The sequence below is a fragment of the Nerophis lumbriciformis genome, linkage group LG09 (genome assembly GCF_033978685.3).
Source record: "Nerophis lumbriciformis linkage group LG09, RoL_Nlum_v2.1, whole genome shotgun sequence".
NCBI classification, from domain to species: domain Eukaryota; kingdom Metazoa; phylum Chordata; class Actinopteri; order Syngnathiformes; family Syngnathidae; genus Nerophis; species Nerophis lumbriciformis.
The window spans coordinates 31,128,390-31,154,095 of record NC_084556.2 but is presented as its reverse complement, the minus strand read 5'-3'; the positions used below and the strand labels follow the sequence as shown (position 1 = coordinate 31,154,095).

Here is a 25,706-nt window from a genome sequence, read left to right as displayed (position 1 = left end):
GAAAATTTGGCATATGCGCTTCTTGGTATTCTCGCTGCTCCTTGGCGAGGCGCGACACACTGCCAGTCCGTCATCACGGTAAATACCAAGGTTCAGATTGAGGCTAGGGAGCTGGGAGAGGAGGAAACTCCCAACGAGTTCACACGTTTCTGCTCCGTCAAAACTTCCCATAGTGACGTCAAATGTTGTATTGTTCTTTTTTTGCCATGGTGTACTGTTGTGGATGAGAATGGAGTTTTTTGCGTGGATGATGATGTTTCTTTCGTTGCCTGTGATTGAGTCGTAGTCTGAGGCGAAGTCTAGTGCTTGAGTCAGTAGGTCTTGCGTGATGGAAGGGTAAAATTCCTCGATATCAAAGGAGATAAAGTTGTGCTGTTGTTTGTCTTGGATGTTGTTGAACCATTTGATTACTGCTGCTGTATTTCTCCATTGGTTGAGTGGTGTTTTGTCCTTGATTTTTGTGTTGACTCTGTCCAGGAGCAGTTGGGTTTGTGGTCCTTCAATGTGATGAAGGCTTCCTTGTTGGCTGTGGCGTCCACCCTGTCCTCAATGTCCAGTTCAGCCGCGATCCTTTTATTTTCGCCACAGCCAACAAGGAAGCCTTCATCACATTGAAGGACCACAAACCCAACTTCGCAAATAACCCAACATGCCGACTAATAAACCCAACTAAATCTGAAATAGGAAAAATCAGCAAAATAATCCTGGACAGAGTCAACACAAAAATCAAGGACAAAACACCACTCAACCAATGGCCAAATCATACAAAAAAGCGCAACCCAACACCTTACAGAACATCCACCTGGAAAATAAAAGGATCGCGGCTGAACTGGACATTGAGGACAGGGTGGACGCCACAGCCAACAAGGAAGCCTTCATCACATTGAAGGACCACAAACCCAACTTCGCAAATAACCCAACATGCCGACTAATAAACCCAACTAAATCTGAAATAGGAAAAATCAGCAAAATAATCCTGGACAGAGTCAACACAAAAATCAAGGACAAAACACCACTCAACCAATGGAGAAATACAGCAGCAGTAATCAAATGGTTAAACAACATCCAAGACAAACAACAGCACAACTTTATCTCCTTTGATATTGAGGAATTTTACCCTTCCATCACGCAAGACCTACTGACTCAAGCACTAGACTTCGCCTCAGACTACGACTCAATCACAGGCAACGAAAGAAACATCATCATCCACGCAAAAAACTCCATTCTCATCCACAACAGTACACCATGGCAAAAAAAGAACAATGCAACATTTGACGTCACTATGGGAAGTTTTGACGGAGCAGAAACGTGTGAACTCGTTGGGAGTTTCCTCCTCTCTCAGCTCGCTAGCCTCAATCTGAACCTTGGTATTTACCGTGATGACGGACTGGCAGTGTGTCGCGCCTCGCCAAGGAGCAGCGAGAATACCAAGAAGCGCATATGCCAAATTTTCAAAGAGAACGGCCTACGGATCACGATTGAAGCCAACAAGCAAACCGTCAACTTCCTTGACGTCACTTTCAACCTGAGAAATAACAGCTACCAACCATTCACGAAACCCAACACAACACTCCAATACGTGCACCATGACAGCAACCACCCACCCACCACCACGAAAAGAATACCTACCGGAATCAATAAAAGGCTATCGATGCTGTCATCTAGCAAAGCTGAATTTGACCAAGCAACCCCCCTGTACCAAAAAGCTCTTGATGAAAGCGGATACAATTTCACCCTCACCTATGAACCCACGCCAGGAAACCAGCCAAAAAAGAACAGAAAACGAAACGACATCATCTGGTACAACCCCCCATACAGCAAAAACGTCTCAACTAACATTGGACACAAATTCCTCAATCTGATTGACAAACACTTTCCAAAAGACAACACCCTAAGAAAAGTATTCAACAAGAACAACATTAAATTGAGCTACAGCTGCATGAACAATATACGACAAATCATCTCAAACCACAACAAAACAATTGCAAATGAGCCGTCGGCCCCCAGACAGAGCGACTCCAAAACCAACAAAGGCTGTAACTGTCGAAAGAAACCTGATTGCCCTCTCAACGGGGGGGTGCTTACAAACATCAGTTGTCTACCAATCTAAGGTAATACGCAAGGACATTAACACATCCGACACATATGTAGGATTAACCGAGGGAGAATTCAAAACCAGATGGAACAATCACAAGGCTTCTTTCAGGAACAAAAACCTGCGAAATACCACAGAACTCAGCAAACACATTTGGGACCTCAAAGACAATAATGTTGAATATTCAATAACATGGCAAATTCTTGCATCCAGCACACCTTACAATAGTGGTAATAAAAGATGCAACCTATGCTTGAAAGAGAAACTGTTTATTATTTACCGTCCAGACCTGTCATCCCTCAACAAGCGCAGCGAAATTGTAACAGCATGCCGCCATAGACGGAAACACCTCCTAGGTAACACATGAGCCAATCACCACGCCCCTACGCCAGCCTGTACCCACCCACTCTGTGCCCTATATAAACCATGGTATGCGAATGCTCCCATTAAAATCTCCTGATGATTGAGGGTACCCCCCCTCATGAAACAGGCCTGTAGAGATGAAATAGTCTTGTGATTTTTTTTCCCACACATACATATATATATATACATATATATATATATATATATATATATATATATATATATGTGTGTGTATATATCTATGCATATATGTGTGTATATATGTATGTACATATGTATATGTATATACTAGGGTTGTCTCTTTACCAATATTTTGGTACCGGCACCATTTGTGGATGATACAACAAATGTAACTACTTGGTATCGATCCGATACCAAGTAGTTACAGGATCATACATTGGTCATAATTTAATGTGTCCAGGGCCATATTTACTGAGTTTATGAATATAATATGAATTTAAAAAAAGAAAAGAAAAAAGATTTTGTGACGATAAAAAACATTGATGTAATCATAGTAGTATCGACCAGATACGCTCTTGTACTTGGTATCATTACAGTGGTTTTCAGGTGTAGATCCAACCATGGCATTTTTTTACATTCAGGCGAGCTAGATTTTATTTAGCATTTTAGCAATCAAATTTTCAGAACTCTAACATAAGTGCAACAGGACTTCTCCTTTTACTATTATTCCTATTTTTTCCCCCATTGATTTAGTTGTTTTACTTCACCAAATGGCTAATATGGTTATAAATAAAGTGTAGTTTGAATTTGAGGTATACTTTTTTTTTTAAGTGTATGAAAAAGTTAGCACTGCATGTTGTATCTGAATTGCACAGACAACACAACACGTGGTGCATTTACGGCAAAAGGGTAGGGGTGTTAGATTATTTTCATATTATTTTGTATCAAAACCAATCCTTGATGTGTATGGCAGGAGTTCCTTTCTGTTTCTAAGAATGCACTACAAACACACTAATCAAAGATCCTCTTATGACAGGAGTGTTCTGCTGTTTTGAACATGTGCTGTACAGTTGTCGTCCCCTACATCGTACTTCGAAGTTTGCAGCTATTTATTTGTTTAAAAGCATATTCTATCTATTTTTGGCCTAAATTAAGCATTTTAAGCATAAAGTGGCTAAATGAACTAATAATTTCAATACTATAGTAGTATTGGCCACTAGTTGAGTCAAACCAATCAGAGCGCACTGTTCAGTATTGTGGCCCCTGATTGGCTCAACCTCAGGCAGCACTAATATATTGGATTAAACGAGTGTAAAGATGACTATGTGCGTGTTATTTCATGTCTAGATGGCTCTCATAATGTCATAAACATAGTTAGAAGGTCATAAACAAATGTATATGCTCTATCTTTGAATACATTTGGTTTATAATTAATAATCCCTACTTCTTGGAAATTAATTTACCACAGTCAGGCTGGGAAACAGTTACAAATTGATACATAAAAAAGGGATAACTGTACTACAAAAACATCCTGATCAAAGAGATTTTTGATTTTGAGATTAACTGCAGCACAAATATGACTTGCCCCCAAGTTTTGAACTGGACTGGAGTGCCATTCTGATGTCATTCATGGACCAGATTTTCCACGCAGGTTGCCAGTTGACTAGCCCTGGACTCGATGTTTTTCTTTTTGGAAGTGCATAATAGCACCTCCTCAGTAAACACGGTCAAATTGACCAGTCATTCTTTTTACTGCTTGAGCCACACATGTCTTTCAGGGTAGAGTTTACCTAATTGAATGTGTGCACTGAGTGCTATGAGCAAAAAGACAAGAAGTTTACCTTGTTGTCAAAATGCACTCATGGTGACTCACATGATGGGTCTTTCCCATCATGGAATACTTGTTTCTGTTTCTGTGGTTTAAGTCTTAAACACAGAGAATGTGTGTCACAGGGGTTATTTATATTAGTAATAAAAAACATGAGGTTGGTGGAAGTTCTTCGGAAAAGCGATGTTATTGCAGCCGGTACAGCAACGTAACCCCTGAAGGGGAGCAGATAGTTCCAAGTTTCAATCAATCAATCAAAGTTTACTTTGTTAGCTCTTTATCCCAAAGGCGTGTTGGTCAGCTTTAGGGGGATGTAAAGTTGGTTGTCATCAGTATAAGAGTGAAAGCTAACGCCGTATGATGTCACCTAGCGGCAGCATATACCTGTAGATGCTGAAGAGTGCAGGGCCAAGAACTGAGCCCTGTGGAACTCTGCACGTTACCTTAACGTACTCCGAGGTCACGTTGTTATGGGAGACGCACTGCATTCTGTCAGTAAGATAAGAGTTAAACCAAGAAAAGGGTTAGTCTGACATACGTGTTTTGATACGTGCTAATAGAATGTTTTGATCAACGATATCAAAAGCAGCGCTGAGATCAAGTAGCAGCAACATGAATGACGCATCAGCATCCATAGGTAACAAAAGATCATTAGTCACTTTTGCGAGGGCAGTCTAAGTAGAGTGACTTGCCCTGAAACCAGACTGAAAGGATTCACAGAGATTGTTAGTTGCTAAGTGTTCATTTAGCTGCTGCGCAACAATTTTTTTAGGATTTTCGAGCTAAAGGGAAGGTGGGACACTGGCCAGTAGTTTACCATGAGGTCATAATTGAGGTTAGGTCTTTTAAGCAGAGGGTGAATAACTGCTGTTTTAAATGCTAAGGAAACAGTATTAGAGGAAAGTGATAGGTTAGTAATATTTGGCACTGATGGTCCTAATATTAATATTACAGCTCCTTGATAAGTTTCCCAGGAAGTGGGTCAAGTAAACATGTTGTTTGTTTTGTCCCAGTCGCAGGTGTTCCTGTTATTACTTCAAAAAGAGAGATTATTTTGTAGCTCAATATCCGTCGTACATACATTCGTATCGGTGTTAATATAACCCAATTGGAGATGGGACACGCTATCCTTAATCTCCTTTCTAATGAGTTCAAATTTCTTCGTATAGAATGGCATAAAATCATCAGCCGAGTTGGTGAAGCTACTGGGAGAGAGTCCCTTGTTGGGTTAACGACGCTACTGTACTAAACAAATATTTAGGATCGTTTTTATTGAGGCGGATGAGATTTGAGTAGTAATTAGTTTTAGCTGTGGTCAGAGTGTAATTATAAGTTATTAATCTATCACTCCATGCTTGATGGAAATCCTTAAGTTTAGTTGCACGCCATTTGCATTCCAGCTTTCTACATGATAGTTTAAGAGCTCTGGTTTCTTCTGTGAACCAGGGGGTATGCCTTTTAGGGGCCTTTTTTTAGCTTTAGCGGTGCTATACTATCAATGGCGTTGCGCAAGGCATTGTTAATTGTTATTGAGGTTATTGATAGAGCCCACATACTTTGGGAATGGTGCCAATACCTTGGGTAATAGGCCAGCAAGAGTTGTAGTTCTGGCAGCATTAATGTGGTGGCTGCTAAAGCATTGGTTATTAATAGTTTGTTGACAATGAGTCAGAACTTCCAATTTTATAAGGTAGTGATCAGACATTACTTTAGTGTACGGGAGTACCATAACTTTGGAGGTGGTGAAACCCCGCCCAAGGACTAGATTTATCCTATCACCGTTGCGATGCGTGGGTTCATTTATTATTTGTGTAAGACCACAGCTATCAATTATAGTCTGAAGCGCCACGCACAGAGGGTCTGACGGTGTATTCATATGGATAATTATATCCACCATTGTAATTATATTATCTGTATGCGTCACGAGATCAGCAACAAGCTCTGAAAATTTGCTGAAAAAGTCAGAGTAGGGCCCAGGGGGGCGATAGATAACGAACAGACGGGGAGGTAGCGGTGTGACAAACCTCATAGTAAGCACCTCAAATGATTTTTATTTATTACTTAGGTTAGGGCTAAGGTTAAGGTTTTCATTGGACGTTAGTGCGACCCTCCACCCCTTTTAAGGGGACGGGCATATGCACTCGTACAATTAGGAGATGTCTCATTAAATGAAAAGTATTCATCTGGTTTTAGCAAGTCTCACTGTGACGAATGACGTTAAGATTGTTGTTCTATTGACCTCATTAACTAATAACACTTTGGGAGACAATGATCTGATGGTTTAAAAGCCCATATTATAGTAGTGGGCTTTTTTGAGGCATTTTGTTTAATAGTATCCGTAGTACTGCTATTACAAACCCTGTTTCCATATGACTTGGGAAATTGTGTTAGATGTAAATATAAACGGAATACAATGATTTGCAAATCCTTTTCAACCCATATTCAATTGAATGCACTACAAAGACAAGATATTTGATATTCAAACTCAAACTTTATTTATTTTTTTGCAAATAATTAACTTAGAATTTAATGGCTGCAACACGTGTCAAAGTAGTTGGGAAAGGGCATGTTCACCACTGTGTTACATCACCTTTTCTTTTAACAACACTCAATAAACGATTGGGAACTGAGGAAACTAATTGTTGAAACTTTGAAAGTGGAATTCTTTCCTATTCTTGTTTTATGTAGAGCTTCAGTCGTTCAACAGTCCGGGGTCTCTGCTGTCATATTTTACGCTTCATAATGCGCCACACATTTTCAATGGGAGACCGGTCTGGACTGCAGGTGGGCCAGGAAAGTACCCGCACTCTTTTTTTACGAAGCCACGCTGTTGTAACACATGCTGAATGTGGCTTGGCATTGTCTTGCTGAAATAAAAAGACGGCGCTTAGATGGCAGCATATGTTGTTCCAAAACCTGTATGTACCTTTCAGCATTAATGGCACCTTCACAGATGTGTAAGTTACCCATGCCTTGGGCACTAATGCACCCCCATACCATCACAGATGCTGGCTTTTGAACTTTGCGTCGATAACAGTCTGGATGGTTCGCTTCCCCTTTGGTCCGGATGACACGATGTCGAATATTTCCAAAAACAATTTGAACTGTGGACTCGTCAGACCACAGAACACTTTTCCACTTTGCATGAGTCCATCTTAGATGATCTCGGGCCCAGAGAAGCCGGCGGCGTTTCTGGATGTTGTTGATAAATGGCTTTCGCTTTGCATAGTAGAGCTTTAACTTGCACTTACAGATGTAGCGACAAACTGTATTTAGTGACAGTGGTTTTCTGAAGTGTTCTTGAGCCCATGTGCTGATATCCTTTAGAGATTGATGTCGGTTTTTGATACAGTGCCGTCTGAGGGATCGAAGGTCACGGTCATTCAATGTTGGTTTCCGGCCATGCCGCTTACGTGGAGTGATTTCTCCAGATTCTCTGAACCTTTTGATGATATTATGGACCGTAGATTTTGAAATCCCTAAATTTCTTGCAATTGCACTTTGAGAAACGTTGTTCTTAAACTGTTTGACTATTTTCTCACGCAGTTGTGGACAAAGGGGTGTACCTCACCCCATCCTTTCTTGTGAAAGACTGAGCATTTTTTGGGAAGCTGTTTTTATACCCAATCATGGCACCCACCTGTTCCCAATTAGCCTGCACACCTGTGGGATGTTCCAAATAAGTGTTTGATGAGCATTCTTCAACTTTATCAGTATTTATTGCCACCTTTCCCAACTTCTTTGTCACGTGTTGCTGGCATCAAATTCTAAAGTTAATGATTCTTTGCAAAAAAAAAATGTTTATCAGTTTGAACATCAAATATGTTGTCTTTGTAGCATATTCAACTGAATATGGGTTGAAAATGATTTGCAAATCATTGTATTCCGTTTATATTTACATCTAACACAATTTCCCAACTCGTATGGAAACGGGGTTTGTTATAAGATTACGTCTATTTCGCGTGGTGCGCTTTAAATAATTTCGATCACATCTAGGAATTGATATGGTGGGGAATTTGAGATTATATGCTTGGTGCTGTGATAGATTTAACGCATGTCTACCTCAGGCACAGTCAGTACAGAAAAAATATTATGTTTAAACATTAGTTCCCTTTATCCTGCTTGCTTGGTGCTAAAGTCTCCCTCTTAAAGCACAAGGAGTGACAAGGGCAACTATTTCTAGTTAGAGGATGCATCAGTCTGATGCACTGACTCTGACTTACAGTTCCATAGTGAGGATGTGTTTATTTGGGATGAATAACATACAATTAACCACAAGCGTTCTTGCAAAATAGGAAAAGGCCAATTCATCCTGATGTGAACGGTGGTGTTTTTCTTTAGAATTTGAGCAGTTCTTAAACACTGTGAGTCATGAACAAGACACACATGAATCACACTGTGTTTTGCTGAGTTTTAGGAATGATTCACTTTTTTGCATATATATTATAACATGAAACACTTGTACATTGGATTGTGGTTGTTTATTACTCTGCCATGAAGTTATGTAATTGTTGGAGTTAGTTATCAACGCAACTTAAAAAGTTATTGGCAGATTTAGATGAAACTTTCAGGAAATGTCAGAAATGTCATCTTTATTTGACAAAAGAAAAAAGAACTTTCATCTGTATTTTAGATAGAGTGCATATTGTTTGCAATGTTTGTCGAATTACGGTACGAACTATATTTTCTGTGCTTTCTGATTGCTTTCTAGTTCAGTTGTGTGTCTTTTTACATATGTCTACAGCATGGGTCCTGTAATTACACTTGCAGTGATGGTGTTGATGACATCAGTGTTTAATTTGCATAATTGGTGTTGGTGCATGTGCATGTATTTTTTCAAAAAAGCTATAAAAAAAACAACCTTGTATAGCTAAAGAAAAATATTTGTGTCATTATTAGTTATTTATAGTGATGGGTAGACCTTTATGAAGAAGACAAAACGAGGACTCAGATTTCCTTCGCCCGGACGTGGGTCACCGGGGCCCCCCCTCTGGAGCCAGGCCCGGAGGACTGGGCCCAGCCTGAAGAGGCAGCGTGGGTCCCCCCTCCAATGGGCTCACCACTCATGGGACGGGCCATAGAGGTCGCGTGCAATGTGAGCTGGGTGGCAGTTGAAGGCAGGGCACTTGGTGATTCCGATCCGTCGCTACATAAGCTAGCTCTTGGGACGTGGAACGTCCCCTTGCTGGGGGGGAAGGAGCCTGAGCTGGCGCGCGAGGTGGAGAAGTTCCAGCTAGATATAGTCGGACTCACTCCGACGCACAGCAAGGCTCTGGAACCAGTTCTCTCGAGAGAGAGGCTGGACTCTCTTCCACTCTGGCGTTGCACTCAGTGAGAGGCGACGGGCTGGGGTGGCATTTCTTGTTGCTCCCCGGCTCAAAGCCTGCACATTGGAGTTCAACCCAGTGAACGAGAGGTTAGCTTCCTTCCGCCTTCAGGTGGGGGGACGGGTCCTGACTGTTGTTTATGCATATGCACCAAACAGCAGCTCAGAGTACCCACCCTGTTTTGTGATTCCCTTTTTCTGCTGGATGACTTCAACGCTCATATTGGCAACGACAGTGAATACTGGAGAGGCGTGATTGGGAAAAATGACCGCCCGGATCTGAACCCGTGTGGTGTTTTGTTATTGGACTTTTGTGCTCGTCACAGATTGTCCATAACGAACACAATGTTCAAACATAAGGGTGTCCATATGTGCACTTGGCACCAGGACACCGTAGGCCGCAGTTCCATGATCCACTTTGTAGTTTTGTCATTGGATTTGCAGTCTCATGTTTTGGACACTGGTGAAGAGAGGGGCGTAGCCAGTGCCAGAGCTTGGTCCGCATTGCTGGCAGTAAGTCGGACCCGTTTCCAGTGAGGGTTGGACTCCGCCAAGGCTGCCCTTTGTCACCGATTCTGTTCATAAGTTTTATGGACAGAATTTCTAGGCGCAGTCAAGGCGTTGAGGGGATCCGGTTTAGTGGCTGCAGGATTAGGTCTTTGCTTTTTGCAGATGATGTGGTCCTGATGGCTTCATCTGGCCAGGATCTTCAGCTCTCACTGGAGCGGTTCGCAGCCATGTGTGAAGCGACTGGGATGAGAATCAGCACCTCCAAGTTCGAGTCTATGGTTCTCGCCCGTAAAAGGGCGGAGTGCCATCTCTGGATTGGGGAAGAGATCTTGCCCCAAGTGAAGGAAATCAGGTACCTCTGAGTCTTGTTCACGAGTGAGGGAAGAGTGCATCGCGTGATCGACAGGCGAATCAATGCGGCGCCTTCAGTAATGCGGACGCTGTATCGATCCGTTGTGGTGAAGAAGGAGCTGAGCCGAAGGCAAAGCTCTCAATTTATCAGTCGATCTACGTTCCCATCCTCACCTATGGTCATGAGCTCTGAGTTATTACCGAAAGGACAAGATAAGTGGTGCAAGCGGCCGAAATGAGTTTCCTCCGCCGGGTGGCGGGGCTCTCCCTTAGAGATAGGGTGAGACGCTCTGTCATCCGGGAGGAGCTGAAAGTAAATCCGTTGCTCCTCCACATCGAGAGGAGCCAGATGAGGCAGTTCAGGCATCTGGTCAGGATGCCACCCGAACGCCTCCCTCGGGAGGTATCTAGGGCACATCCGACAGGTAAGAGGCCACGGGGAAGACCCAGGACACGTTGGGAAGACTATGTCTCCCGGCTGGCCTGGGAACGCCTCGGGATCCCCCGGGAAGAGCTGGACGATGTGGCTGGGGAGAGGGAAGTATGGGTTTCTCTGCTTAGGCTGCTGCCCCCGCGACTAGACCTCAGATTAGCGGAAGAAAATGGATGGATGGGTAAATGATGCCTCAGTGAATGTATGGCACACTTACTAGCTGTGTTGACACTGCACAGATACTGTTAGGTTTCATTATAGTCATCCGCCATCTACTGTATTGAAAAGTTGATACATTTGACTTGCAAATAAAATGAATAGTTAGCAAATGTAATTTTCTTTGTAATTAAACAATTAGTTGTACAGAAAGGAATAAGAAACGGGTAATTGTGGTAAATGAGCCAAATAGTATACCGCTATAAGATCAAAATGATTCTACACGTTGGCAATTTTCCTTTTTCTTAACTGATGTCAAACTCGGCACACCACTGCTCTAACTTTATTTAGTACGAGCTGTCACTTTTGAGTGAAAAGAAACATTTTCAGATAAACACAGTTTGCCGCTTGGCAGTCAATTGATCGATCGTATGTTGTTTTTCTTAAAGTGACGCACAGGGGCGTCACTAGCTTTTAAGGACATGGGGGGCTTAGCCCCCAGGAGATGCACAGGATGTGAGCGAACGTAGCGCACGAGCACAAAACCTCACAATTGGCTAACAAAGACTTAGAAATTATTCATTGTTATTATTATTATTTCAGTCAGTTTATTTTCAATCTGTTTTCAGTACAACAACAAACATGGGTTTGCACAGTGACATTTTGTTTACGGCATCAACAAGAAACAATTACTTGCATGATCCTTCAAGATACACTGAAACACAATGAAAGTCATGGCATTAGCCTCTGTGTTATTACTTCACAACATAGAGGCTAATGCCACGACTTTCGCTCACAATACAATAATTGTTTGTTCCCAAATATTTTGCAGTTGCACAGATTACATTTTGGGCACATATGTGACTAAAATGGTTGTAAATTCAAGCCCTGGAAATATTACTTAATTACTTGAATTAAAGTAATATCTGGATCGGGATAATGTGACTTGTATATAATATATTTATATATATATATATATATATATATATATATTATGGCAAGTCGTTAAGGAAATTAAATATATATGGAAGTCTGAATAGAAATGAGAAACGTTTATATATACTGTAAATAAGAAAGACTTAGAGTCCAGTCCATCTGCTGATCTGAAAAAGAGCCAAAGCTGTCAAAGAGCTGAGGGACCATCTTCAAATTTCAATGCTGAAACAAATAATGCAAACAATAAAATGTAACTTCCAGGGCTTGAGATTAACGTAGTCCCGTCGTCCCGGAGACGGTAAAAAAAATGCACGGGACGGAATTAAATGCTCTCCGGGACGATGGCTTTTAACCATTTTTTTCTTTTTATGTATTTATTCATTTTACATTTGATATTAAATGTCTTGGTTTTTCCTCCCTCTGAAAATCCTATGAAATGTTTAACAAGCCATCCTATAACAATACAACAGCTATTAATGTAACAATACAATAAAACAAATATATTTAATGATGTTTTTTTCATTATTTTAACAATAGGCTTATGTATATTACTTTATATGGATTCTACAAGAAACACAAAACTTAAAAACTAAATTATTTACAATTGCAGACACAAGGTTTCGTGCAGCTTCACTCATTGTAAAGGAAGACGGAAGTCCACGCAGGAGAAAAATGACTACAAAGATGCTGTCTGGGTTTTTCTTATATATATATATATATAAATACATATTAAGTCTTTCATACATATATATATATATATATATATATATATATATATATATATATATATATATATATATATATATGAAAGACTTAAAGGTATACGAGATAGGCTCCAGCTCCCCCCGCGACCCCAAAGGGAATAAGCGGTAGAAAATGGATGGATGGATAGAGGATGTTGTGGATCATGTTGACTATTGGTCCTCCTAATTGTCAATCATTCTGGTGATGTTACGTAAGGACATATATATATATATATATATATATATATATATATATATATATATATATATATATATATATATATATATATATATTATATTTCGATAAGCCGTTTTTTATTTATTTATTTATTACAACGCCAAAATAGGCCTAACAACGCCAATGGTTGTAATTCTGTAGCACTTTGAGATTTGGAATCAAATGTAAAGTGGATTACAAATACAATATATTATATAAATAAATTGTATTTATATATATATATATATATATATATATATATATATATATAAATATATATATATAACATCACCAGAATGATTGGCAATTAGGAGGACCAATAGTCAACATGATCCACCCAGAAATAAATAAAACAAATGGCTTATCGATAAGCCATTTAAAAAAAAAATTGTTTTAATATTTATTTATATGTATCATTATTCTCCTACTCACCTTTCCAGTAGAGGCCTCTCCCCTCTCACTTTATGTGCTCCTCTGCCCTGACTCCTACAGGTCAATAGGGGTTGTGGAGTGATTATTATTATTATCTACTGATGATAGTCATACGTGAATGAGCTCAGCTCCTGTTCTCCTCCATGTGTAAAGTGAGAAACACAGCTGATGCTCCAGAAGGAAGTAACCCCAAAGATAGCAAATGGTAAAAAAGAGTGCACATTTAACTTTATAAATAACCAGGACCTTCATGATGCATTTCAGGCTAACTAGCTAACTAAGTAGCAGCATTGTTTTAGAGTGGGAATGTAACTTTTTGTCAAACACAGACTTGGTGTAAAGTGGAGCTAATACATTTTACTACAAGCAGTGATGAATACTTACTTTCTTGAAAAAGTTTCTTATGTCCATTTTGCATCTGTTCACGTTCTTGTTCTGCAGTGCTGTGTGCTAATGTGCTTCGTACACCTGCAGGACCGCAAGCAAGGTCGCAGAGAAAATGCGGACTGGATTTTGAGTGATGTGGGCATTTTCTATATGAACAAGTCCAAAGACCGCAAGCAAGGTCGCAGAGAAAATGCGGACTGGATTTTGAGTGATGTTGGCATTTTCTATATGAACAAGTGGAATGGATTGGATACTGACGCACTAAAGGGGCTCTCTACCTTACGCTATGACGTGAGGGGAAACTGAGTGAATAATGACAGGTTATATTATTATTTATTTAAACCCATATTCGGGCCACTTTATAATGAATATGTCGGCATGTATTTGTAAAAAAAAAAAAAAATTTTTTTTTTTTTTTTTAACACCAAATTATTGAGCCCCCCTAAAATAGGCCTAGCAACGCCAATGGTGACGCACATCGAGGCATCAAGGGACACAGTATCAAATCTTGTGTTTCATAAATCATCAATGCTTATGTATGATATCAACATTTCCAGCTTTTTACTGTTTCCATTTTGGTTGTTTTTGTTGCTATTTAATTTCTACAATGTGCCACAGGCCCACAAAAAACAAGCTCAGAATCATAATTAGAATCAGAATAGTTTTTATTGTTTGAGAACAGGTTCACAAGCTAGGAATTTTTGTGCTACTGTGCTGTAATACTAAATGACCCTTGGGCTGCAGTTTGGACACTTGCAATTTATGTACAGTGTTTGATGGGGAAGGAGAAGGCTGAGGAATGTCGCCAAGCTTTGTTCTCATAGCATCATTGCTCTACATGGTGCCCTTGAGTGCCCACAAAGCCCCCCCATGAATAAAATGTCTTATTATTGTGTTCGTACTGTATTGTTAATATGTATGTTTTCCTGTAGAAAGCACCAAGAGGTCATAGCCGCGTGGAGCGTATGAGGAAGAAGATGAACGAGCAAGAGTCTTGGCTACTGCTTCATTCCCCTACAATCCCTTTCCGCATTCACAACAAACATGGCAAGGTAAATATGGATTTTTTGGCTGCAGCGCTTATGTCCCACCGCTAGATGGCGACACATGCCAACATTAAATTACATATGATAAACACATGTATTGCATGTTGCAGAGTTACTTGTTCCTGCTCTCTTCTGATTATGAGAGGTCAGAATGGCGGGAAAGCATCCAGAAGCTCCAGAAGAGAGGTGATATTATTTTTTATAAAATAGTAAACATACTAAAATGTGCATATCTAACTTTATCTGTATGCATTCCCAGACCTGCAGACGTGCATATTAAGCTCAGTAGAACTGCAGGTCTTGACTAGCTCCTGTTTCAAACTCCGAACCGTCCACAACATTCCTGTCACCAGTAATAAAGATGGTAAGGCACATGCTCCTGATGTTATGATTGACTGGTTTAGTTTCACTTATAACAAATGCACGCACGCACGCACGCACGCACGCACGCACGCACGCACGCACGCACGCACGCACGCACGCACGCACGCACGCACGCACGCACGCACACACACACACACACACACACACACACACACACACACACACACACACACACACACACGCACGCACGCACGCACGCACAGGCACTACTTTAAATTGAATCACAGATATGCCACAGAGAATGAGAGCAGAGCATGCAGTAGATAATTTATATACACTACGCGCTTTTCATCCAGCTGCTGCTAGCAGGCACAACGCTGTGTTGGTGGTGGACTGCACTGGGCTGATAGTCCATATATGTTTGTTTTGCTCCACATTCCCACAGTGAAGTGCATTCTGGACCTGCTTCTGGCATTAGGGCAATCGGAACATCATGTTCTCATATGCTTTAATACCTTTTTGTTTTCACATTCTTAATCATGCAAAAATGATATAAACCGAATTATTCCTTGAAATAATGCGAATCGATCGCCTTTTTACCATAAGGGTTTAAAGTTTTAAAAGTAGCTTTGTCTCCCTCCTTTAGCTGTGAAAAGAAATTGCAAAAACATTGGACAATGAAGCAGTGCTTACCACCAAAATTCTTCAAATGTGTAAATAAAGACAACGTGGAAAGAAATTCTAGTAATGTTGTATACATATGCTAACTAGGTAGACTGCAGTACAGTAATCTAATGTTGCATGTCGGAATGGGAATTAATAAGATTTTTACGGTTTCGATTCCACTTGCGATTGTTTCGAACGGTTCGGTTCCTTATTCATTTCCTATTTGGAAAGAAAGGGAAAAAAAGATGGAATAGCCTCAATTTGGTTTAGTTTAGAGGTAACATGACCTTACAAAGCCTACAGGTGGTCACATACATAGAATAGAAGAAAAAAAGGTACTTAAAAAAAAAAAAAGTATGTAATAAATAAATATTCTTCCGTAGAATTTAACAAAATGAATCATGTGGGATTACGCAAGAATGTAACATTTAGTAAAATGTGATATTTACTTATTACATGCAAAGTGAAATATGTCAAGCCTTTATTGGTTATGAGTTTGATGGTTATGGATTACAGTTTATGAAAACCTTGAATTGAAAATCTCAGGAAAATGTGGGGTTTTAAAAAGTGTAAGCCATGATCATCAAAATGATAATAAAAAAATCTTGACATATCTCACTTTGCATGTAATAAGTTAATATAACTTATTAGTTTCATATTTGCGACTTGTCCAGGGTGTACCCCGCCTTCCACCCGAATGCAGCTGAGATAGGCTTCAGCACCCCCGCCACCCCAAAAAGGGACAAGCGGTAGAAAATGGATGGATGGATGGTTTCATATTTGAAGTTAATTGCTGATATGAATGGACTTGTACAGGATATTGACATTTTTAGAGTGTCATCTGTATAATATAATGACTGGGAAAAAATCTGCTGGGAGGAAAAATTGTACTTTTTTCTGACTACAATTAAACATTCACCTCCCGAAAATTAGGAGTGTCACTGTAGCAAAAATTGCAAGCTTTTGACCACAAACTTAGTCGCTCCTCGGTGGCATTTGTCTAGCGGCAGACGTGAACTGGGCCGAGTACTGCCCGTCTCGGAGCCAGTCAAATAATAGCGCCAACATGATAGGCGTTGTAAGTTAGTACCTGCTGTATTCAGATAATGCGCCCGCGTTACTGTTGCTGGGATGAAATTGGCGCGGTTCAAAAATGCGACTTTCATTTATAATTCTTTCATGCTGTATGTTCAAATGTTTCAGCACATTGCTCATATGCCCTCCTCTTGATGAAAAAGCAGCCATATAATTTTTTTTCTAATTACTTTTCTTGTAAGATGTTAGTGTCTATTCGAACGGTCACCGCCATTTGGCGATCTGACGTCACTACGCACGTTGCGTAATAAGGTCATCTCCACCAAAAAAGAACTGTTAAAGGGGAACTGCACTTTCTTTGGAATTTTGCCTATCGTTCACAATCATTATTTTGTTTTTTTTACATTCTAATATATAAAAGTCGGCTCGTTCAATGCAGCTAATGGGCGCAATCAATTCTACCTCTAAATGACTTTAATTTACATTCCGTAACCTGTATAATAAGCTGTAGCGACATTGTTATTGTAAGAGCGAACGCTGAAGAACTCTTTTTCTAGCGTACTAGCACGTCGGCGTGCCTCGGTATTAGCCGTGAAAACTAACTACAGCAAGAGATAAGCTAGCTTCTACAACAACACGTTTGTAATGCACAACACAATGCAATAGGACACCAATCTGTACTGAATGTAAAACATGAACAATCATATTACAGTATCTGTAAGGTATTAGCCCAAATTTCATGTTTAGTTTGTACACAGCTAGTCAGACCGCGTATGCTGTCTGTCATGATACACGTTTGACGTGTTGCGTGTATCATGATCAGTATAAAGTGGACTCACTTGATGGGACAGCTGTCTGTTTGGTCCAACTGTCCGGGAACGTTTTTTCTGGTCTATTTGGGGTAAGCACGTCATTTATGTCGAAATAGCTTGTCTCAAAATTCCACATTTGCAGCTTCGAGTCACGCTGACCTCCCTCTCTCGGCTTCCGTCTGCTCCAACGTCTCACCCTCTTCTTCATGCTTGCTTCTATAAGCAGCAGTTCACCCTCCTTTCATTCTGGTTCAAAAGGATAAGGTTGTGAATCCTCATTTGTCCAAAAATAGTCGTCTTTGTTGTTTGTTGCCCAGTCTGCCGTGATTAGAACGCACACAAGTATTCTGTTTCCGGAGGAAGGAACACACATTAGTTGCCAGAAGTCGGACGTGCGCTGCTATGGAAACGGAAATCAATGATGATGATTAAGATTATCAAAATACGGTAAATATTGAACATATTACATATTGTTAGAAACGTGTCTGTTGCTACATTATATATAGACTTGCCGTGTGTATACAACAAAATGTTGATGGAGGGTTTTGAAGTTGTCTTAAAGGGCTTTGAAGGCTACAACGGTGACTCCCATTAGCCGCATCTTCCAAGTGTTTTTTATCATCTTTAAAACCCCCCAAAAAAGACTTGTGTGTTCTTGTCTCTCATAATGATTGTGAAAGATATGCAAAATTTAAAAAAAAGTGCAGTTCCCCTTTAAGACAACCGCTAGACAAAATGGCAAGCGATTCCAAGGAATTGATACACTAGGAACCGGTTCTGAATAAGAACCGGTAGTTTAACATTATCGGTAGTTATTATTAAATGGTATTTAAAAATCAGATTTGTTTGATTTTTTTAGGTTTAATGACCACATGACTGGAGCGCAATGCACTATTACTTTGCTTTTGTTAATTGATAGTTTGTTGCTAGTGAACGGTCAAACAATACTGAAGCATCGATGCAATATGAAGCACAAAAAGTGATACTGTGTCCCTCGATACCTCGATGTCTGTATCACTTTCAGAAAAAACTACACATGAGCGATACAGCTCCTGTGTCATTTGACTGTGAAGCAGCAAACTATTAAGTACGGGTTCAAATTGGGACCAACTGGCAAAGGAATGTTCTCATAATTAACCGGATGGATGACATCGCAGAGACCCACTTCAAGTCCTTAATGGACCTCTGACTCTTTTACTTAACTGCTGCAATTGGAACCTTCTTAGTGAAGGTTTTTCTCTTATTTAATTTCCAAGTAGTCTAATGGTTTAATACTGGGGTTTCCAAAGTACTCCTTTATAATTGGATAATGGCACATAATTTAAAAAAATGTTGAGTTGTAACATTAATATTGTTATTAATTCGATTTGTCACTTATAGCAGATACAGGATGCTTTTTTCTTGCATTTTGTCCAACTTATCCTTGTGCATGCACAGCAAATAAGTAATATGGATGCTCAACAGCACATTTGCCCTCTCCACACACTCTGTAGAAAAGGTCTGTTTCTCAGCTGTGGTACATATGAGCCGCAGCAGTATTCAGTTGTAATACACTTTTCCACCACTTGTGGCAGTAATGAAAATATCAAATAAACAGCAGAAGTCTGGAGCTAAAGTCATCGAGAAGTTTCTTAAAGCGCAAAAATTATGGCTTAAGTGGTGAAGCTGTATTTGAATTTTCACTTTGATCCTAGTTTATTTAAGAAACATATTATTATTTGTATTTTTTATTATTTATAGATCCCCAGTTAGAATGTATTTATTTTAGCACTGTGTAATTGTATTAACATTTATTTTGTATCAGTTTTGCAGTATATTTGATTAGTATTTATTTTTGTATGTAATCAGCCTGACCTAAGCCTTGATAATAACCTTTGTTATTAACACATAGTTTCATATAATTTAATAATTTTTTATCCTCATTAAATTGTAAGTAGGTTAGATATAATTATTAAATACGATACAAATCACAAGTAAGATTCCTAATTCAGTGTTAATATTTGAGTGGGCCACAGGCCCCTCTGTAATGGAAAAGTTGGGCCCCGAGTTCAAAAAGTTTATGAACCACTGCACTTCTATTTTAAAATAGCATATTAGTTACACAAAAGATGTAAACAGTTCGCATAAATGTGGATAAATGTTTGTTTAGAAAAACAGACATGATGTTGAAGGTTTTTAATAAACACAGTAGGCCTTTTTGTTCATGCAAAATGAAACACCAAAAATACAGAATAAAAATGTAATCCTGATTAATCCACATCACTCGTGATTAATCTGGTGTGAATGAATTTCACTTTTAATAATACTCATTAACTACATTGTTTGATGGACATAGTGGTCGATAGCGCAAAATATTTTTGCATAATTAGACAGAAAAAATCCAGCATTAGCTGACTAATGTTGTGTACTCTGGCTCCCATATTCACAACAAACAAGAAGTCATGTTAAAATGAAAGGTATTTTTATATTTGAGGTAACTCTAGCCCACCCTCTTAATTATGCGAACGGTTCGGCAAAACAAAACCCCTTAATATGAGCACCCGTTTGATGACAATAGAAAACAAAAGCTCAAACAATTTCAAAAAATGGCGGCAAGTGCAAAAAGTACTGAAGCATAATACAGTTGGGGGTGCAATTCAAAAATAAATTTCACCCGAAAGCCAAATATCCTTAACTTTTTGTGAGTAATGTACAGTATGAATGGTTTCAGCCTGTTAACGCAAATAAAAGTGTATCAAAATAGCCCCCTAGCCGCATCCTTTAACTTTTTAATATTTTTCAGCGACACCATTGATTTAATAGAAACAATTACATTTTGTCTTTGACGCAGCACAGTTGCCACCTAACATAAACTCAACATTTGAACCCACTTCTTGTGAAAGCAGTGTGTCACATGTCTTGTCAGTGGGCCACACAATATTATTCACACACAAACTTACAATAACACGTGTGTGTAATAAAGAAATATACAAAAATGTAACAAAGGTTACATTAAATAAAAAACTGGTTGAAGATTGGCAAAAAATGAGAGCAAGGGAGTGTAATGTCTGTATAATCCACACTTCCAATTTCATAATTCTATATTGACTTTCTGTCCTTTCTAGATGAAGAGACCCCAGGCTTGTATGGTTTTCTCCATGTGATCGTCCATTCCGCCAAAGGATTCAAGGAGTCAGCCAGTAAGCCCGCCAGCAACACATCTTTTTTTTCCCTTTTTCCACACTTGTCTACATGCTCCAGCTGTGCATACTTCATACACACACAGCTACTGTGGAGCGGGCACAGACACACATGACTCAAATCAATCACTTGCATCGTGCGTGTATAGTGCCCTATCATGCAAGGGACACATCGCGATGCAGGAAAGTGCAAAGACAGAGAGACTCTGAGGCTAAGTAGTGGCTGGCTCAATGGAAATGTTGTTTTGACAATCCGATCAGTAAACCCTTTAAGCATAATAACTTTTTTTTTTTTTTTTTAAATCTTAATCTCTTCATTTCTAGTTTTATTTTGCACCATGTTGTCTTTGCACTGTGTGTGTGTTTGTATGAGTGTGCGCATCATTTAGTGTCTGGAATATTTGCAGGACCTCAGAAAAACTATTTCAGATGTGCCAAGAATGGACAGCTGGCATTAGAGCACACATTGTACCCAGTCACACAGACACACACACGCACATACATATGCATACACAGTTTAAATATCAAATATCTAGACACTAGACAGAGAAAAATGATTTCCTTGGTTACCATGACAGCTGCGAGTAAATGAAAGCCGCCTGCTAGAATCTTCCGGGTAATGGATTGAAGCTTGGTGTCCTCAGAAGGCCTGTTAGACCCCTCTAGAAGTTAAAGATGAGAGGGTTACAAAGGAGGGAATGTGTCCATGTTGTATCCTATAGTGCAGGGGTCTACAACCTTTTTTCTTCTCAAAGCTATTTTTACAAAATAGAAATGTCCAAGAGTTACTAATTCATTGTAGTGTTTATTTTCATAGCTATCTCACCCCAAACCATTGTTTTGCTAGAGGATAAACATGTTGGTAGCCACGAGTCACGTTTTGTATTAAACACCTTATATTTCAGTATGAATTTATTACTCGTGCAGGATTTATTTTATCACTATTTGAGCTGCTGTGACAAAAAGAAAGAATTTAGCGTTTTATGATAACAATAATAATGATGATAATACATTTGATTTAAAACCGCTTTTCTAAAAACTCAGACACTTAACAAATATTTAAAACCCCTTTTCTAAAAACTCAGACACTTAAGAAAAAGAAATACACGTATAAAAACCAATAAACACAGAAAATGTCAGTCATTAACTTTAAAATTGTAACAACAATTGGTACTCCGGCTTCCTCCCACTTCCAAAGACATGCACCTGGGGATAAGTTGATTGGCAACACTAAAATGGCCCTAGTGTGTGGATGTGAGTGTGAATGTTGTCTGTCTATCTGTGTTGGCCCTGCGATGAGGTGGCGACTTGTCCAGGGTGTACCCCGCCTTCCGCCCGATTGTAGCTGAGATAGGCTCCAGCGCCCCCCGCGACCCCAAAGGGAAGAAGCGGTAGAAAATGGATGGATGGATGGAATTGTTAAAAAGTAAAAGGCAGTTTAAAAAGGTGGGTTTTGGCATTATAATGACTGGCAATATTTAAATTGTCCTTTATGAGGAAGTATATCTCCACTCAAATATTGTGGTTATTAGGTTATTGTCGTTGGTAATTTGTCATTTAATAGCGGCATCATGTCAAAAGGTAATAGTTATAAAAATACTGGAAGTTTAAATATTTGACCCTTTGGCAAGCTACTCAAAATCAGCTGGCGGTCTGCTGGTTAGAGACTTTTCCCACAGTGATTCTACATGTTCTACACGTGTAGCATGTTTTATGTTTACAAAAGTAGATGTAAAATCAGTATTGGCAGAATTTGGTTATTTAGGAAAGAAAATTGCGTATTCAGACAGGATAGTACTTATGCCTGTGTAACAACCTCAATACCACTAATTACAGACATGTTTTAATGATGCGATCTTGTTTGTCATTTTATGTGGATTGTGAGAAGTGTGTTAGTGTTTTTTAATCTCCTGTGGTTTTTGTTGACATCTCCATTTTCTGTACTACTAAGACATTTCTATTGTTAAAAAACACTCCCTGGAGCAGGCAGACAACAATAATTTATTGATGTGTGTGGCTGGAGTCAATGCACATTGTAATTAATGTTTTAGTTTAGTTTTTTCATGAGTTCTGATTGTTGTGTAGAAATTATCTCACTGGTAGTTTTGCCTTCTGTATTTTCTTGCATGTTTTGAAATTTTGCATCTTACCGCCGTAATGCATTTTTCCCGTGGGAATAAGCTTTCAATTCCGCCCAGGGCAGAGTATTCAAACTAGGTCACAGAAACAGGAAGGGAAGGATTTAAATCTAAAAACACAAAACATGACCTAGTAAAGTGAAGTTTGTCATATAGTTGATTTTGTTGTATAAAAGTACTTTAGTACTAATTGAAACAAGGGGAACAATGAAAATCAGAGTGAAACCTGCCAACAGATATGCATTTTCACCCTAGAATACGTTTTTTTTTAGGTTTCCATGGTTGCATTTTGTTACATTTAGCCGGTTTTAATTATGAGTTCAGTATCTGAAGCTTAGATTCTGCTCCTGTGTACAGGTGTTAGTGTACCCTACACCGTCTCGTTCCTCCCCCTCCAAATCCTTCTGTATGCCGTTTGGCTGTGATTGGTCTTCATTTTTACATTATGTCCCTTGTTTGTGTATGAATCGTTCAGAGGTCGTAACGTCTACCTTTGAGAACGCCTTCCCCTCTGATTTTTGATCAACATTTAAAAAAACAAAACACATCGATTACTTCAAGCTTCAAAAACGCTCCCGATCCTTCTTTAATTACTGTAAAAGATTATCAGGTTTGCATCAAACCACAGACATGCACATATGATATACGAATGCATCGATAAAGCAGCTTTAAATCGTTGTGCTCTAGGGGGAAAGTTTGAGCTGCATTTGATCTTACCTAAAAAAATCATACAAACAATTACCAAAATTTAATTTTATATAACCTCCTTTTAGTTGACGCAACAAGAATTGTGGATAAGGATAGAATAGGATAGGATAGACTTTATTTTATCCCACAATGGGGAAATTCTGTGGTTCCAGTGCAAATTTTAGTAAAACCTAATCATGAAAACTGAAAATCTGAGCCGAGGATGTCGTTGTGGCTTGTGCAGCCCTTTGAGACACTTGTGATTTAGGGCTATATAAATAAACATTGATTGATTGATTGATTGAAAATGAATAATAAATAATAAGAACACCACCACCATGCACATATATACAGTACATATTGCACCATATTCCACAATGTATAAATAATAAAACAAAAACACTATCTTAACACCCATATTGCACACTAAGAGAAAGTTTTGCATGCCAAGAAAATATGCAGATAACAACGAGGCAAGCATAGCTGAGCTAATTTACATTCACCTCCACACTTCAAATGTAAAGTTTGGCAGTTTGGGTTTTACAAGAGCAACTGGCATCATGATAAAACTCTTTATTTGCGAAATGTTGCTGCTGTCAGATATACTTGGAAGCCCAACTGACCATATAACTAATCTGAAACGACAATATGGAATTCGCGTCGACTAGGCCTATTTTAATCATGATACATCTGATCAGGATGTTAATTGTATCTAATCAAATGGCTAAATGAAGAAGAGGTATCTTAATTGTATCGACTTTTTGCTGATGATTCGAGATATATATCATATCTGGTAAAAACCAGAGATGCCCGTCCCTAATAATTAATATTGTTCACTTGCGACTAAGGAAGCTAACAGGCAAAATACCTAAATGTTGTGGTTGCTCACTGGGCCAACGTCACCTTATGCACTCAACAACGGGCTTTAAAAGAAGCACTGTCTAAAGTGCGGCTCAGGGGCTATTTTCGGCCGGCAGTTTGTTTTTTCCTGGACTTTTTGGACACAAAATTAAACCAAACAAAAGTATGCATAACATTTGCTTAAGGTTCACTGGTCTTTAAGTGTGGTTTGCTTTGTTGTACTGGGGAGATCTGTGCACTTGTACGTTTCAGTACGTTTAGATGCAGCATCACTTAATGATACAATATACAATAATAGTATGACAAACTCAGAAAACAAGTCCCGGGACACAAACCAAAGGATTAAAATCGAAGCTAATAGTAGGATATAAATCAAATATTTAATTGATATTGTTACACCGCCATCCTGTGTTTTTGTGTGGTTATGATTATGATCAAAAATTTAATCATTCAATGATCTTGAAAATTTGAAGTATCAGTATCAGCATTAATATGACACATACTGCGCCTGTAACTACTTGGTATTGGATCGATACCCAAATTTGTAGTATTTGTAAAGTATCCAAACAACAGATGAATTACATTTGAGCAGAAGTGTACGTAAAACCATGTTACAATAGAAAGTAACCACATATAAACCGTAAGTTAGAAAGTAGAGAAACAATAGTTTTAAATAAATAATACAACCAGAAATGGCGTAATATGTTACCGCATAAGTCAGCAACTAAATTAGTAACCCTTTTCAAAACGGTTTTATTATCATATATACCAAATTATATATCGTGATATATATCATCGCATTAGGCTGCAATGTATATCGCAATATAGATTTTAGGCCATATCACCCATTCATGCCATAACGTTTTAATTTTTAGATTGCTAATCAGTTTGTTATGCTTTTATTAGTGTAACAATTCAGTTATATGGATCCATATACCTGTTTTGTCCTCTCTTAAATAATGTTCTCCATTCAGGCCAACACAGCAGCCATAGTGTGACTATAGTACCTTGTCTTCCAGCTTAGAGGATACTGATTAGGTTAACTGGCTCTCACTTGATAACTGATTCTGTGAGGCCTTCGTTTGACCTCGCTTTCAACACAACCCCAGGCAAAGATTAGCATCCTTTATTAGAACACCCAACCAGGCCACAGCTCTAAGTCAAGTGAGGTGGAAGAGGATGGCATCCATTAACCCTTGCATTAAGGGTTCAGAGACCCC

At 39.1% G+C, this 25,706-nt stretch overlaps 1 protein-coding gene across 4 annotated transcripts in view; it reads left to right on the top strand.

Annotated features, from left to right (window-relative positions):
* abr (ABR activator of RhoGEF and GTPase) overlaps positions 1-25,706 on the top strand; it is a 230,510-nt gene that overhangs the window by 135,124 nt on the left and 69,680 nt on the right. For all 4 annotated transcript variants that reach the window (XM_061961987.2, XM_061961988.2, XM_061961989.2 and 1 more), the window contains 4 exons: positions 14,671-14,790; positions 14,895-14,970; positions 15,044-15,148; positions 20,726-20,800. In XM_061961987.2, the coding sequence (XP_061817971.1) occupies positions 14,671-14,790; positions 14,895-14,970; positions 15,044-15,148; positions 20,726-20,800 (376 nt within the window). The remainder of the gene's footprint in view (positions 1-14,670; positions 14,791-14,894; positions 14,971-15,043; positions 15,149-20,725; positions 20,801-25,706) is intronic.